The sequence below is a fragment of the Bos mutus genome, chromosome 3 (assembly GCF_027580195.1).
Source record: "Bos mutus isolate GX-2022 chromosome 3, NWIPB_WYAK_1.1, whole genome shotgun sequence".
In the NCBI taxonomy this organism is placed as follows: domain Eukaryota; kingdom Metazoa; phylum Chordata; class Mammalia; order Artiodactyla; family Bovidae; genus Bos; species Bos mutus.
The window spans coordinates 91,696,566-91,714,465 of record NC_091619.1 but is presented as its reverse complement, the minus strand read 5'-3'; the positions used below and the strand labels follow the sequence as shown (position 1 = coordinate 91,714,465).

At 36.4% G+C, this 17,900-nt stretch overlaps 1 protein-coding gene across 9 annotated transcripts in view; it reads right to left on the bottom strand.

Annotated features, from left to right (window-relative positions):
• Positions 1-17,900, bottom strand: part of TUT4 (terminal uridylyl transferase 4) — a 131,388-nt gene that overhangs the window by 85,445 nt on the left and 28,043 nt on the right. For 8 of the 9 annotated variants that reach the window (XM_070368054.1, XM_070368051.1, XM_070368048.1 and 5 more), the window contains 2 exons: positions 14,273-15,142; positions 7,145-7,308 (listed from right to left, as the gene is read on the bottom strand). In XM_070368054.1, the coding sequence (XP_070224155.1) occupies positions 7,145-7,308; positions 14,273-15,053 (945 nt within the window). In that variant the 5' untranslated portion in view covers positions 15,054-15,142. Of the gene's footprint in view, positions 1-7,144; positions 7,309-14,272; positions 15,143-17,051; positions 17,168-17,900 lie in introns of all 9 variants that reach the window. The other variant, XM_070368050.1, reaches the window with a different exon arrangement.

Genomic DNA, 17,900 nt, shown 5'->3' with positions numbered 1-17,900 from the left:
ATTATTATTTAGTGTTATTCCAACACTGCCAAAAATTGGTTTCAAAATTTGTCTTTTTGATTCCTATAAAAGATAAAATCTACTCTTAAATTGGGGATTTCAAAAGAATCTACAAATATGGGGCTTCCCTGGTGGCTCAGTGGTAAAGAATCTGCCTGCCAATGCATGAGATGCAGGTTTGATTCCTGAATTAGGAAGATCCCCTGGAGAATGAAATAGCAACACACTCCAGTATTCTTGCCTGGGAAAGCCCATGGACAGAGGAACCTTGCAGGCTTCAGTTCATGGAGTCACAAGAGAGTCGGACACAACTTAGCGACTAAACAAACAACAAATACTATAAATACAGAAGACAACTCCAAAAGATGAGTTGTGAAAACACTCTAATCAGTTACAATCACCTGGGAATAAATGGATAACCTCTTGAGGTAACTACTCTGAAAGGAAAAACAATTACGACACATGGAAAGTAGCAGTCACAATACTTAAATCATACTTTATACATGCAATCTTGAAATAATAAAAAATTAAAAATTTCAAAGGGTCCGTTATATGCTAGGCACTATGCTAGATGTTCAACATAAAATTTATCATTTTAACTCCCCTAATAATCCTATTACATTGGTATTGTCTTCATTTTATACACCTGGGGGGAAAAAAGCTCACAGAGCTTGTAACTTTTACAAGGATACAACAGTATTACAAGGTAGACACTGATTTAATTTCATGTACATCTGAATCAAAGCCAAGACGAAATCCACCAAAGACCCTAAGATGGTACAATAAAAAATTACCAAACACAATGAATTTATGTTGAATTTTAAAATTGTTTCTAGTTCCTTACACTGAAATTGCAGCAATGCTTAATTTTTACCTCATACTGACCTTCACTGCTAAGTCACTTCAGTCGTGTCCGACTCTGTGCGACCCCATAGACGGCGGCCCACCAGGCTCCCCCGTCCCTGGGATTCTCCAGGCAAGAACACTGGAGTGGGTTGCCATTTCCTTCTCCAATGCATGAAAGTGAAAAGTGAAAGTGAAGTCGCTCAGTCGTGTCCGACTCTTAGCGACCCCATGGACTATAGCCCACCAGGCTCCTCCGTCCATGGGATTTTCCAGGCAAGAGTACTGGAGTGGGGTGCCATTATTGACCTTCAATAGGCTGCAAAAAGATTCTCTTACTTCAGAACATAACACAATTTCCTTTAAATAAGAACCTGCCCCAATTTAGCAACAGTCCTGCCACAGATCAAAAATAAACATAGCTTTCACTTATATACAGTATCCATTATTAACCTTACAATACCCCCATGAGGAATTCCTCATTTTACTGGCAAAGCAACTAAACCCCTAGAATTAAGAAATCTGCCCAAGGCAATAAGCAAGTAAGAAAAATCAGTTCAATCTAGTCATTTCTTTAAAATTACTTCAAACCTGTCCTTATTGGGGAATGAATTAAGCCCTCACAGAGACTTCTCTTAGTTTCCGACCATAACTACTTCTTAATTCACCAAATATTTTCTGAGCTCATACTATATGTCAAATATTCTCTAGGAGTAAACAAAATAGATGAAAATTCTTGTCCTCATGAATTTACATTCTAAGATAGAAAGGTAATAAATAAATGCACAAATAAAAAAATAGGAATTTAAGGGAGGTATCTTCTTTTTAAAAATAGAATCATCATTTACTGATAAAAATGACTTAAAGGAAGTAAAGGACTGAGTTGTATGGATGTATGAAGACATTTCAAGTGAAGAGAAATGTGAATGCTAAGACCCTGAGGAAGGAATGTGCTTAATTTAAGAAACTGGAAAAAAAAAAAAAAAAAGCTACTATGACTGAAGAGAGAGGTAATAGAAGTCAGATCACAAGGCCCCTTATTAAGGACTCTAAGGATTCTAAGTGTGAGGGAAAGGTACTGAAGACTTCTGAGCAGAGAATTACAAGATCTAATCTATTAACAGGGATCACTTGCCTTCTTTATCAAGAAAAGAAACAAAAAGAACTTATTGCTATTATAAGCACACTGCAATAATCCAGATGACACTGACTTGGTTCAAGGTAAGAATTGTGGAAGTGGCAAGAATGGCTGGACTGAGGAGTTGAACGCATAAATAAAAAATACCTAAAGCCATGAATATTGATGACGTCACTAAGGAAATCATATGCCCTCTTATCAGACAACTTTTTCAAATGTAAAATGTGAGCAGACAAGACATGCCTGGAATCTTTAAGTAAGAAAAGCTTGGTATAACACTGACTGGGGAGACAAAAGGCCTGAAATGACATCTCAACTGATCTTGGATAAATTTCTAACACTTAAACCTGCTTCTATGGCTGTAAAAATGAAGTAATAAAAATTGCCCTACTTGGTAAAATAACTCATTTCTACAAGTAGCTAATCTTTATTTCGTACTTAGCATACACCAGGCACTGACCAAGAACTTTATCTCTACTATCTGTCATAGCCCAATAAGCAAATTTCTATCAACTCCATTTTAATGATAATCTGAGGTTTAAAGTTAAATAACTTACCAATGTTAATCAGTTTAAAGAAGTTAAATAACTTACCAATTCTAACCACTTACTTAATCAGTAAGTGGCAGAACTAAGACCCAGTGACTCCAAAACCCATTTATTTAACCAGGATGCAAACTATCTCTAATTACTAACCAACTACTATGTGCAAGGTACTGTATTCAGCATAACAGTAAATAAGACAAAAATGTCCTCATCATCATGAAGCTTCTAGTTTCACAGAAGGGACACATGAAAAATACAATATTTAAAAATTTCTTTATTATAGTTATAGTATTTTATTTTACCATTAACAAACACATTGGTAAGTTTACGTAGACCAGCTAAAATAAAGATTTGTATCCTGAACAACCAATGGACCAAACAAAAAATTAACGGGAAATAAAAGTTTCTTGAGACAAAATTGGAAAAATAACATACCAGAACCCGTGGGATACAGCAAGAGCAGCTCTAAGAGGAAAGTTCATAGCAATAAATGTCTATATGAAGAAGCAAAGAAAAGGAAAGTGAAAGTCGCTCAGCCGTGTCTGACTCTTTATGACCCTGTGGACTATACAGTTCATGGAATTCTCCAGGAAGGAATACTGGAGTGGATTGCCTTTCCCTTCTTCACGGGATCTTCCCTGATGGAAGGGATGGAACCCAGGTCTCCTGCATTGCAAGCGGATTCTTTACCAGCTGAAACACAAGGGAAGCCCAAGAATACTGGCGTGAATAGCCTATCCCTTCTCCAGCGGATCTTCCCAGCCCAGGAATCAAATCAGCCATTAAAAAAAAATGAGAAAATCCTACCATTTGCTACAACATGGATGGACCTTGAAGGCATTATGCCAAGTAAAATAAGTGAGATAGAGAAAGATTAATACTCTATGATCTCACTTTTATATGGAATCAATTTTTTTAAATCCCTCAAAGAAAAAGAGATCAGACTTCTGATTACCAGAGGCAGAGGGGAGAAGACGAGAATACTGGAGAAGTGTGGATAATAAGTACCAATTTCTACTTATAAGATAAATAAGCACCAGGAATATAATGAGCACTGCTGTTACGATATGTAAGAGAGTTGCTGAGAGTAAATCCTAAAAGTTCTCATCAAAGAATATTTATTACTTTTTTCTTTTTATTGCATCTATATGAGAAGATGTTAGCTAAACCTACCGTGGTAATTATTTCAATCCATGTAAATGGAATCATCATGCTATATACCTTAAATTTATACAGTCAATGTATGTCAATTACTTCTCAATAAAACTGGAAAAAATAAAAGCTGTAATTAAAAAAAAAAAAAGATTCCTGAGCATGGAGAATCTAAGTATTTCATAATCAATATTTAACACTTAGTATCAGGTGGCACAGTCATAAAGAATCCACCTGTCAATGCAGGAGACACAAGAGACTGGATTTGATCCCTGAGTGGGGAAGATTCCCCTGGAGTAAGAAATGGCAACCCACTCCAGTATTCTACCTGGAAAATTCCATGGACAGAGGAGTCTGGTGGACTACAGTCCGTGGGGTCAAAAAGAGTTGGACACGACTGAGCATGCATGCACACATGGGGAAATTTACTCTTTTGATCTACATTGATCCCCAACCTTTCTGGCACCAGCGATGAGTTTCATGGAAGGTAAATTTTCCACAGATGGGGAGAGATGGTTTGAGGATGATTCAAGCACATTACATATATTGTTCACTTTATTTCTATTACTATTCTATCAGCTTCACCTCAGATCATCAGGTATTAGATCCCGGAGGTTGGGGACCCAGATCTAACAGTTTGGGTTTATTCCTTCTTGCTACAGGTTAAAAAGTCTACGTCTTTACTCTTAGGTTAGATAATCCACAGGTAAACTGTGAACCAAATACCTGATGCAATCAAAAGCAAGCTGGTAAGAATATTCTTAATGAGTATTTAAAATTGGTAAAGAAAAGTTTTATCTAAGAATATAATGGATTGAAAACAAGAGGTTTTGGAGGGCATGAAAACCAAAAAGGTGTCAGAAAAAGAAGAGTTTATAGACATCTATGCTGGTACTGGCATGCTGATTTTACATCATTACTATTTAAATTCAACAACAATATGTTTTACATGCTTTCAAGATTTCTTTCACCTCAGGCCCTTCTTTCCTACTACTATCAAATATCCATTCCACCCCAACTTCTTCCTTTTCCCAACAAGTGACTTTTCCTACTTCATATACTATACATTTTCACACCTAGTCCCCTGCTTCTATCCCTTGAAAACACATTTCACCTTTCCTTTATACATGTCATACAATTTACCTACACCACCATTCTCCAACCCACCTACTCAACTCTTAGCCATTTTTGCAAACTCAGTTCCAATGTCACTTTCTTATAAAGCATTCCCAAATTTATGCCTCTATACCCCAACTCAAGTTGGGAACCCATTTTCAAACAATATTGTTACTACTATTATTATTTGCTTACATGTCTTTCTCTAAAAGAAACCCTAGAAAAGCAGTATAATGAAGCCATGTATGCCCCAATTCTAGCTTTTTATCACAAGATCATGGCACACAAGTATTCAATATTTATCCTGATAATACACAGATCCAGACTAATTCCAGACTTAGGACAGAGAAAGTGAGAGGAAAGACAGAACTCTGTGAAACAGCAAATTGAAAAAAAGACTTCCTTCTAACTAGGATTGTCTGAAACTATATAAGCCAAACTCTTTCCTATTTTATATACTCTTTGATATTCCTTCCTACTTTCACAGGATAACTACTTTTTCATAAGTTTTACTAATGACTCAGGATTGCCTTCTTCAATTTAGATATGACCTTTTCTCTAAGTTATATAAAATCACACCATTTCTTTCTTTCCCTATTTATCAGAAATGATAAGTATTTATTATATTTATTATATAAGGTTGGTGCAAAAGTAATTCCAAGTCTGCATTGCTGAAATTTGCCATTTGATATTGGAATACATTCTTAAATAAAAGTTATGTTATACATCATTTGAATGCCCATTTCTTGCTTTATGTTTTTTGCTAATGAGTTATTACCTCTGTTTATTTTATATGTATTTTAGACTATAGAAATGATGTTAGACAAAAAGTAAATTCCAGTGATTTTCTTATTTGAGTTAAAAATGAGTTATAAAGCAACAGAGACAACCTGCAACATCAACAACGCATTTGGCCAGGAACTGCTAATGAAGGTTTAGTACAGTGGTGGCTCGAGAAGTTTTGTAAAGGAAATGGGAGCCTTGAAGATGAGGAGCATAATGGCTGGCCACTGGAAGGTGACAATGACCAACTGAGAGGATCATCAAAACTGATCCTCTTGTAACTACAGGAGAAGTTGATGAGTGATGAAAGAAGACGTGATGAAAAGTGGATTTTACACAACTAGCAACAACCAGCTCAGTGGGTGGACCGAGAAGCAGCTCCAAAGCACTTCCCAAAGTCAAACTTGCACCAAAAAATGTCACGGTCACTGGTGGTCTGCTGCCAGTCTGATCCACTACCATGTTCTGAATCCTGGAGAAACCATTACAGGGAAAATGCTTTCCAAGAGTTCGTTGAATCAAGCATGTATTTTTATGCTACAGGAATAAACAAACTTATTTCTCATTGGCAAAAATGCGATGATTATAATGGTTCCTATTTTGATTAATAAAGATGTGTCTGAGCCTAGTTATAAAGATTTAAAATTCAGGGTCTAAAACCATACTTACTTTTGCACCAACCTAATATTTCCCTGTATGCATACTAACAAATATCCCAAGAATCTGTTTAAGAACAAGATGATTTATGTTTCTTTCTTTCAACATCTAGCAGTGTTTTTGTTGTTAACGCTGGGAATGTGTATTTCTAGGTCAGGGAATTAATAAGTACTTAGGAACAAGATACCGATGGCTAGAACAGTTCCTAATACACAGAAGATACTCAGTAAATATGGGAGAAAAGAGAAAGAGAAAACCCAGAGGGAAGGAAGAAAGTTTAGTATATCCTGTAGTATTTGCTATTTGGCACTCCAAACAGACTGTTAACTTCTAATGGGCAGACACTGTGCCATATTCACCAATATATCCCCAGTGTTTAGCACAGTATCTAGAACGTAACAAGCTCTCCATATCTATTTGATAAATGAGTAAATCAGGGGTCAGCACACTTTTTGTAAAGGAACAAAGTAATATTTCAGTAAATATTTTATGCTTTTGGTAAAGAGTAGATATTTTATGCTTAGTGATCCAAATACACTGCACCAAGTATTCAAAACTCAACTCTGCCATAGGAGCAAGAAAGCAGCCATAGATAATAAGGATGACATGGCTGTGCTCCAATAAAACTGTTCATAAAAACATGAGGTATTTATTTTACTACAATTTTAGAAAACAAAAACAAGGTGATAGACCATAGTTTGTCAAGCCCTGGGATGAAAGAATGAAGACTCACAGATGAAAGGATTTGCTGAAGAACGGAGCAAAAGAGAGGGAGAAAAGAAGAAAAGAAGAGGGAAGGAAGGGAAAATGAGTGATATCTCTGCTTAAGGAATACTGTAAGAAAAATAAAAAGAGCTGTACTTGGTTGAACATGCATTTTCCTCCAAATAACTAAAACAATATAGTATACTTTTTCAAGTCGAAAGATGTGATCTCTTTCTAAGCGTTCTTCTGCTTGTTTCAAGCCTAGCCTTTGCTCAGGTGTCAATGTAGATTCATCTATCACAGTGGCATTTTCTAAATAGTCCATCTCTGAAGAATTTTCTTTATTAGATTCATCACTCTTCATTTTACCTAGAAAAGGAAGCAATCACTTAGTTACCATCAACAGAATTGGTAAATTAAAAAAAATTTAATGAAAAACAGACATTCAATGTATACACATACAGAAAAAATATTTTTCCTTGGTAGTGCAAATTGGTATACCTACATAAAATATTAAGTAAAAGATATACATGATATCAAAATTCACACACAAAAAACTACTTCATGGGTCAAATGTCTATCTTCTTCTGACCCACCTATATCAAAAAAGACAACTATGACTAAGACTCACTATACAAGGCTAATGTAACATACTATCTTGCAGAATCTCCAAAGCAAATATGATATAAAACTACTTTAAATCCCAAAGGTGACTCACTGAACTAGTCACTTCAGTGACTTTATCACTATAAAGTATGAGCTAAAAGAATATATATACTCCAGACCACAAATACACAAATCTATGAGGGTCCTTCTTTTTGCTTTCACTGAACTCAATAGATATTTCAACCACATCAATATTTTTTCTTTGTTTCTCCTAGCTAGACTGCAATCTCTTTAAGGCACAGACTATGTGCTTTCAATCCATGCATTTCTAGCACCTATCAATATATACTTGGAATAGAGTAGGTTCCAACATGCAATAATGCATGCTCCACCAGTGTGATATTTTAAAATACAAATTGAATCATGTAACTCTCATGCTTAAAATAACTAATGGGCTCTCATAAAGTTCAGAATAAACACACAGTACTTGTCCTCTTGCAGGCAGTCAACAGTTTAAATACAATAATTCCAAGTTGTGCAAATGCTATAAAGGAAAAAAAACAAGTAATGGAGGAGATAAACTTTCAGGGAAGGCTTTTCTGAGATTTTAAGCCAACACCTCAAAAACAGAGCTGGGGCTCCCCTGATGGTCCAGTGGTTAAGATTTCACTTTCTAATGCAGGGGGTGGGGGTTCAATCCCTGGTTGGGGAACTAAGATCCCACATGTCTCATGGCCAAAAAGCCAAAACATAAAACAGAAGCAATACTGTAATAAATTCAATAAAGACTTAAAATGGAAAATAAAAAATTTAAAATTTTTTAAAAAAGAGCTGCTGCTGCTGCTAAGTCACTTCAGTCGTGTCCGACTCTGTGTGACCCCATAGACGGCAGCCCACCAGGCTCCCCCGTCCCTGGGATTCTCCAGGCAAGAACACTGGAGTGGGTTGCCATTTCCTTCTCCAATGCATGAAAGTGAAAAGGGAAAGTGAAGTCGCTCAATCGTGTCCAACTCTTAGCGACCCCCATGGACTGCACCTATAAGACTTCTCCATCCATGGGATTTTCTAGGCAAGAGTACTGGAGTGGGGTGCCATTGCCTTTTCCATTAAAAAGAGCTAAGTAGTCTATATCTCCAACCTTATATCCTGCCCTAACACTTTCCACTTCATTCATAACAAATGTGTTACAATGGATCACTGCGCTCCAAGGATCAATGCCTTCATATGCTCTGTTTCCTCTACTATCAAGGCCCGTCCCACTTCAATTAGTACTGTTTACCTGTCCTGCAAAATTCAGCTTAAGCTTCATCTGTTTCAGAAGACAGTTTGATATTTATATTCTCCGAGCACTCTCTATTATTTCATTTTCACAGTAATGTAATTTGTATTCATTTATCTACATGTTACATGAGATAATGAATTCCTTGATGCTAATGACCAGGTCTTATTCACTTTTGTACCTTCAGAGTTTAATACAATGCCTAGACCAGAGATGACAATAACAGAGTGTTAAATTGACTTGGACAAATCTAAAAGTAAATGCTCATAGATAATCAATAAACCTCTCCCTGCTGCCCTGAAAAGCCACTCTACATGCCATCTACAAGAACCCTGAAAGTAGGTTCTTTCTTTTAATAACACTAATTTTCTGAACAAAAACAGTGTGCCTCTGGAGGTGATATGTCTCCTACCACAAGAAGGGCATACCTGGAGTATTACTTAGCAATGAGAAAAAATGATATACCAATACCTACAATATGGACGAATCTTAAAATATACTAAGTGAAAGAAGTGAAACACAAAAGGCCACATGTTTCACGATTTTGTTCATATAAAAGAGGCAATCTACAGAGACAGAAACTAAATTAGTGGTTGGCAGTACCTAGGAGGACAGGATAATGAGTAGTGACTGCTAATGGGTATGGAATTTCTTTTAGAGGTGGTGAAAATATTCAAGATTTAGACAGTGGTAATGTCTACACAATTTTATAAATACACTGCTAAGTCGCTTCAGTCATGTCCGACTCTGTGTGACCCCATAGACGGCAGCCCATCAGGCTCCCCCATCCCTGGGATTCTCCAGGCAAGAACATTGGAGTGGGTTGCCATTTCCTTCTCTAATGCATGCAAGTGAAAAGTGAAAGTGAAGTCGCTCAGTCGTGTCTGACTCCTAGCGACCCCACGGACTTCAGCCTACCAGGCTCCTCTGCCCATGGGATTTTCCAGGCAAGAGTACTGGAGTGGGTGCCACTGCCTTCTCCATAAATACACTAAAAAAACACTAAATTGTATATTTTTAAATGGCAAATGTTATGGTGTATGAACTGTATCTTGAAACATAAAAAGGTAAGTGGGAGAAACTTTAAATACGACATGATAATAAGAACTTTGGAGAAAAATTAAAATAGTACAAGGAATAAGGAGTGCCAGAAGTAGAGGTAAGGGTTATAAATTTTAGATAAGCAACCCAGCAAAAGGCTCAATGAGAAGGTGAAGAAGTAAGACAGCTAGCCATGTGGCCATCTGGAAGAAGAGTGTTCCAGGCAAAGAAAAAAGCAAATACAAAAGACAATAGGTGACCACTTGCCTTCACATTTGAGGAACTGTAAGGAAATCATGCTGTTGGAACAGAGAAAAAGGATAAGAAGTAGATAAATGAGATCAGAGAAGCAGGGGGGAGTGTCAAAAATCACAAGGTCACAGCAAGGACACTAGCTTTTACTCTAATATATTGACAACCACTGAAACATTCTGAATAGCAGTAACACAATCTGAATAATTTTAACAGGATCATTCTGGCTGCTATGTTGAAAACATAAGGAAGGGTGGTATAAGTGAAAAGTAAAAAGATGAGTTACTAATAGGTTCTGCTGCCAAAAGCATGATCCTGACCACCAGCAGCAGCAGCAGTTTCATTAAGGAGCTTGCTAGAAATCCAGCATCAAACTCTTAACTTTCTAAATAAAAACCCCAGAGAATGGAGCCCAAGAATCTGAATTTTAATACACTTCCCAGGTGATTCCTACACACACTAAAGTTTGAGAAGCCCAAATCTAGAATATTCTCCCTTCAAATATTTACCAGGCGCACTCTCTCACCTCTTATCTTCAAATATTTGCTCTAATGTCACCTTGTCAGTGACAATTTAAATATGAAACACCATCACCAGACACAGCAGCATCATTCTTCCATTCTTTATGACCTTTCCTGTTTTATTTTTAATATTCATCACCATCGGTGAATCACAATAAACTGTGGAAAATTCTGAAAGAGATGGGAATACCAGATCACCTGATCTGCCTCTTGAGAAATCTGTATGCAGGTCAGGAAGCAACAGTTAGAACTGGGCATGGAACAACAGACAGGTTCCAAACAGGAAAAGGAGTACATCAAGGCTGTATATTGTCACCCTGCTTATTTAACTTATATGCAGAGTACATCATGAGAAACGCTGGACTGGAAGAAACACAAGCTGGAATCAAGATTGCCAGGAGAAATATCAAGAACCTCAGATATGCAGATAACACCACCCTTATGGCAGAAAGTGAAGAGGAACTAAAAAGCCTCTTGATAAAAGTGAAAGTGGAGAGTGAAAAGGTTGGATTAAAGCTCAACATTCAGAAAACGAAGATCATGGCATCCGGTCCCATTACTTCATGGCAAATAGATGGGGAAACAGTGGAAATAGTGTCACACTTTATTTTGGGGGGCTCCAAAATCACTGCAGATGGTGACTGAAGCCATGAAATTAAAAGACGCTTACTCCTTAGAAGGAAAGTTATGACCAACCTAGACAGCATATTCAAAAGCAGAGACATTACTTTGCCAGCAAAGGTCCACCTAGTCAAGGCTATGGTTTTTCCTGTGGTCATGTATGGATGTGAGAGTTGGACTGTGAAGAAGGCTGAGCGCCGAAGAATTGATGCTTTTGAACTGTGGTGTTGGAGAAGACTCTTGAGAGTCCCTTGGACTGCAAGGAGATCCAACCAGTCCATTCTGAAGGAGATCAGCCCTGGGATTTCTTTGGAAGGAATGATGCTAAAGCTGAAACTCCAGTACTTTGGCCACCTCATGCGAAGAGTTGACTCATTGGAAAAGACTCTGATGCTGGGAGGGATTGGGGGCAAGAGGAGAAGGGGACGACAGAGGATGAGATGGCTAGATGGCATCACTGACTCAATGGACGTGAGTCTCAGTGAACTCCGGGAGTTGGTGATGGACTGGGAGGCCTGGCGTGCTGCAATTCATGGGGTCGCAGAGTAGGACACGACTGAGCAACTGAACTGAACTGAAGTGAACTTATTACATACTTCTGTTACTTACTATGTCGCCATCTATTTCTTCCCACTAGAATATTAACTCCATAAGTGTAGTATTACCTGTTTTGTTCATTGTTATATTCTCAGTGACTAGATCAGTAACTGGCACATAGCAGATATCACTCAAAATATTTTTTAAATTTATGAATGGCAAAAGGAGAAATTGTGTAAGTGCTACACAGGAGCCAAAGTTGGACTTAATGAAAATTAATTCACTAATCAGGTGGGCCTGAGATTAATCAAAAGTCTATAACCTATGTTAAATTAAGTCCAAATAGGCAATGACCTAGACAAAGAGATTTTATTCTATTTCATTTACAAAGGGGAAATCTATGTAAAAATTTAATTTACAAAACAGAAAAAAAAGAGCTAATTATGTATCAACATGACTTCAAGGCCAATATTATACATATTGAAGAAAATTCTTTAAAATAAGCCCTTATTTATGAAATGATTACTATAACTCCTTCTTATTACTTTGTTAAAACAAGTCTCCCAAAAGGACCTCTACTCGGTCTACTATCTTCCTTAAGCTAGTTCAACTTGTTCTCCACATTAACAAACAACAAAACTGCACTGAATTGGAGAAATAATAATAATAAAGGATATTCACTGCCGTTGTGCCTACTGTGTCAAGGACTACATGAAACATTCTATGAATTATTTCACTTAACCTTTATAACAAAGGCAGCAGCACCTCCACTTTTTTAAAAAATGAGGAAACTGAAGATATGTTGTAAAGGATAGGCAGCTTATCCAAGATCACAAAGCTCTTCAGTGAGGAAGATAAGATTCAAAACCTATGAAATTTTACTCCAGAGCTCACTAGCTTAACTACCTCACTCTGTCACTTTGTCACCTTTAAAAAAAAATCTTTAAATCATAGCTTTAACTAATTAAAGTGACCAGACCCTTGTAAGTGATCTCATACACCAGTATTTCCCAACCTGAGTCACATACTGTCATGTTTAGATTTGCCATATCCAAAAACTTCCAAGTACTATTATTTATTTGATATTGTCTTTAATTTGGCTTACTTTGTGGGGCCTTGTCCTAAGCCATATCTATAAAAGTATTAAATTTTTTTTTTACATACATACAGGTACCTCTACTAAATTAAAAAAAAAAAAAAAAGTCTGTCAATAGGCCATTATCTGTGTACCACTAGAAACAAAAAAAGTTATTTCTGAACTCTTTATTAGCATTTCTCAAAAAGTGATGACTTAAAAATAGCTTTTTCTATTTATACATCAAGAAAAGGTTTTATTCTTTTAGCCACAAAAACATCAGGAAAAAAGACTGCCAGGGAAAATTCATTAATTTCAACAAAATTAAGATTACTCGAGAGACATGGACAATATTTATAAGTAATTAATTAAAGCTAATATCAAGATCCCATTAGAAAATTAATTTTACACTGATAGTTCTCAAGTAAATTCCAACAGTGTCCTGACAGATCTCTGTTTCCAGTTTTGTTCCTGTCAAAGAATTTGCTGCATTGTATCCCCCAAAAAAGACACACACATATACATGTGATCACAGTGCTACCTCTTTAGTGGCTTCTCAAAACACTCATAAGGTCCTGTCATATCCTAAAGGCCCCTTACTCTCTTAATTCTTGTGTGCCTTTTTCAGCTCCATCTTTTGCCACATTCCTCAAGTCCTTATTTCAGTCATGATGAATCTCGGTCACACTTGCAGTCTCACATTTGCATCATGCCTTTCTCAACCCAAAGTCTAAATGTTGTTGACGTTTAGTTACTAACTTGTATCCGACTCTTTTGCCACTCCATGAACTGTAACAGCCTGCCAGGCTCCTCTGTCCATGGGATTTCCCAGGCAAGAATACTGGAGTGGGTTACCATTTCCTTCTCTAGGGGATCTTTCCAACCCAGGGAATGAACCTGTGTCTCCTGCATTGGCAGGCAGATTCTTTACCACTGAGCCACCAGGGAAGCCCTAAAAGTCTAAATACCTCAATTAAATCATGTACTTTCTCAATTCTAAGTTTTTGGCACTAAACTAAATTACCACCTTACTTATCTGTAATACCTTCACCTAACTAGAAGCTTCCTTGAGACCTAGGGCTGTGTTCTTTTGGTTTCCATTGTAAATACCTGAACGACATATAACAGGAACTCAATACAGGCATACACGTTTGGTGAACGAATGAGCATTGTATTACCAGGACCATTTAAAAATAGTATATGTGTCCGTGCGTGTACCAACTACAGAAGCCACTAAATTCGTATTTTCACAAGCTTTGTCCTATCATAATAAATGTTTTTCCATCTAAAGAATGTCTTTTTCACAGTTAAAATGGTTAAACTAGGAAAAAATTTAAAGACATTAATATTAAAAAATCTCTCCAAAAATGTGACTTGTGGGATAATCTAAGTTGTACTTACTCAAATCATCTGATATGTCTTCAGTTCCTGAAGCACTATCATCAGAATCACCAGTATTATCTGTACACGTTTGCTGCTTCTGAGATCGTTGTGAGTTTTCCATAGCAGATTTTTCTTCTTCTGCAACACCAATATTCACTTTATCCAGAGAAGTAAAGGAACTTGGAATTTTTTTTCCAATGTGCTGTAATTCTGTCTGTCTCATGTTTTCTTTCAACAGCAAATTGGGTACGTTCTCAGCTTCTGCTGGCAGGCTGGGTACCTTTTCTGATTTCATCTGAGAACCAGGTGCTTTTTCTGCTTTCCTCTGTGAATTAAGTGTCTTTTCTGCTACTATTGCCTGTGAACTGGGTGTCTTTTCTGTTTTCACTGGTGAATTAGGTGACTTTGATGGTTTTTCTGTTTTTGCCTGTAAACTGGGTGCTCTTTCTACTTTTGCCTGAGAAACAGGTAACTTTTCTGCTTTCACTGGTGAATTAGGTGATTTTTTTGCTTTGCAGTGACTTTGATCTCGAAGGACTAAATCTTTACCTGGAACACTGGCAGCATTTACTTTACATGATTTAACTTCTGTTTTTTCTATACAAATATCATTTTGCTTATTTTTTTTACTACTATTCTTATTTGGAGAATTGGTCCCAATTTCTTTTATGGATTTATCATTTTTAGCTTTCAAAGTTTGATTAGTTATAACTTTAACTGCTTTGCTTTCTTCAGAAAGAGCCCAAGCATTCTTCTTTGGTTCATGATTTTCATTTTCAGAGGTCTTAGACTCTTCCATTATTTGAAAACCTGCTTCTTTCTATGATATTGTAACGTGGCAGAGGTCCAGTAGTTTGAATTACTTCAAATCCAGTTTAGGCAAGCAAACTATTGGGTTAAGAAAACAACAACAACAACAAAAAATCTGTTATTTAAAATGCAAAAACCATTTTTAAAAAATTGGTTAGACATAAAAAAAAGCTTTTACAATTTACTTTCAAAACTGAATAGTAAAAAATAAAAAATTTTAAACTCTGAAAACAATATGAAAAAGGGTTAATGCCCACTTAGTAAATAACAGCAAAATGCCCGTAAAGGAGGTTCTAATGTAATTCTGGCAAATGACATCAAAACATGGGAACTTTAGAAGTAAAATGTTTTACACTAAGCATTTCAACTAAAAGCGAAATAAAACTTCCAAGTGATATACCGCAACCACCTAAAAGAAAATGAAGCAAAAATAACAAATTGGAAAAGACTCTGATTCTGGGGAAGACTTACAACAAAAGAAGGGAATGGCAGAGGATGAAATGGTTAGATAGCATCATTAACTCAACAGATATGAATTGAGCAAACTCCGGGAGATAGTGAAGGACAGAGAAGCCTGGGATGCTGCAGTCCAGGGGGCTGCAAAGAGTCAGACATGACTTAGCAACTAAACACATACACAGGTGGTAAGATCTTTCCCACATGACTTTCCTACTATACACTACCTGTTTATGTCATTAATCTACTTCTAACGTGACCCTTTAAACATGGGGAATCAACGTCAAACAGACTTTTTCCATCTCCAAAGAACAATGGAATTTAATAAAATCTTCTGAAGTAAGAAAATTTTAAAAAACCAACTAAGAAACGAATCACCAGTCCAGGTTCGATGCAGGATACAGGATGCTTGGGGCTGGTGCACTGGGATGACCCAGAAGGATGGTATGGGGAGGGAGGTGGGAGAGGGATTCAGGATGGGGAACACGTGTACACCCGTGGCTGATTCAAGCTGATGTATGGCAAAACCAATACAATATTGTAATTAGCCTCCAATTAAAATAAATAAATTTAAATTAAAAAAATAAAAAACCAATGGGAACTCAGAGTTTAAAAATGATAGTAATATTCTGTATGATGATATAATGGTGGATATATGTCATTATACATTTGTCAAAAGCCACAGAATGGATATCTTTAAGACTGAACTCTAAGGTAAACTATGACTTTGGATGATAATGATGTGTCAGTGTAGGTTCATCGATTATAACAAATGTACCATTCTGGTGCAGGGATGTTGATAGTGGGGGACGCTATTCCTGTGTGGGGGAAGGGAGTTACATGGGCACTATGGTTGGATGGCATCACCAACCCAATGGACATGAGTTTGACCAAGTTCCAGAAGATGGTGGAGGACAAGGAAGCCTGGTGTGCTGCAGTCATAGGGTCACAAAGAGTGGGACACGACTGAGCAACTGAACAACAACAATGTACTTTCTGCCCAACTCTACAGTGAAACTAAAACTGCTCTAAAAGAATAATAATGTTTACAAAAAGACAGTAATAATGAACAAAAAGTCAGAACCAATTTTTTTCTAAAATATTAAAAGAACTATTACACTTTTACCACAGAGTACAAACTATAAACAAATCAAAATACTACATTTTATAGCCCCTCTATAAGAGAAATAGATTGTATACTATGTATTATGGAAATCAGGATTTTTTTTTACTTTTCAGTTTGTCCTATATGCCTTAAATTGATACTTAAATTTACGCCTCTAAACAAAGATTAAAAACATGAATAAAAATTAGTCACCAAAAGCAAACTGCATGTAGCATTTTTTATTTTACTTGGTTAATTTATTAAATAACAAATTTGGGCAGTCAAACACCTCTAATCATATAACTATACATCATTTTAAAACAAAAATACTACCTAAATTCAAAAGATCAGAACACAATTCATTTACTCCAAACTATGTTTATATCAAAGCGTTATTTCCAAAAAAAAGAAAGAAATTAAACTTACCCAGTTATGCCTTCACTGAAACATCTTATTCAACTTGGTGTGCGTGCATGCTCAGTCATGTCTGACTTGACCCCACAGACTGTAGCCTGCCAGGCTCCTCTGTCCATGGGATTTTCCTGGCAAGAATATTGGAGTGGGTTGCCATTTCCTCCTCCAGGCAATCTTCCCCACCCAGAGACTGAAGGTGAACCTCTGGTCTCCTGCACTGGCAGGCAGATTCTTTACCACTGAGCCATCTGGGATTACTAATTGTACTAACCTACTTGGACCTAGCTTTTATAATTCCTGTTGTAGTACAGTCCTCTACGTTCTCTGCCTTCATCTCTGTTCAGATTAATATTATCTTTTATTTTGAAAACCTACTAGGTAGATAAGCAACAAGGATGTATTGTACAGCACAGGAAATTACAGCCATTATCTTGTGATAACTTTCAATGAAGTATAATCTCTAAAAACACTGAATCGCTATGCTACACACCTGAAACTAATATTGTAAATAAAATATATTTCAATTAAAAAAAATTTACTAGGCTTTTTTCTTTTTTTTTCTTTTTCCCTCCTGTGTCCTCACATGGTTGTCCCTCTGCCTCTAAATTATTCTATAAGATAATATTTAAAGGAATTAATTAAAACTTAAGCCAAAGCCATATTAGATTTTCACCATTAATTTATTTTTTGACTAACATTATTTTCCAGTAAAAAGCTGGAAATATAGCACTTTTACCTATAAAAGAATGTTTTTGCTCCTGGATTTTTGATATTTAAATACATTTTTCTGTTATTATTCTTGATAAAGTTTTTTTACATACCTGTCAAAACAGTTGTCAAACATATATAATTTCTTGTAGA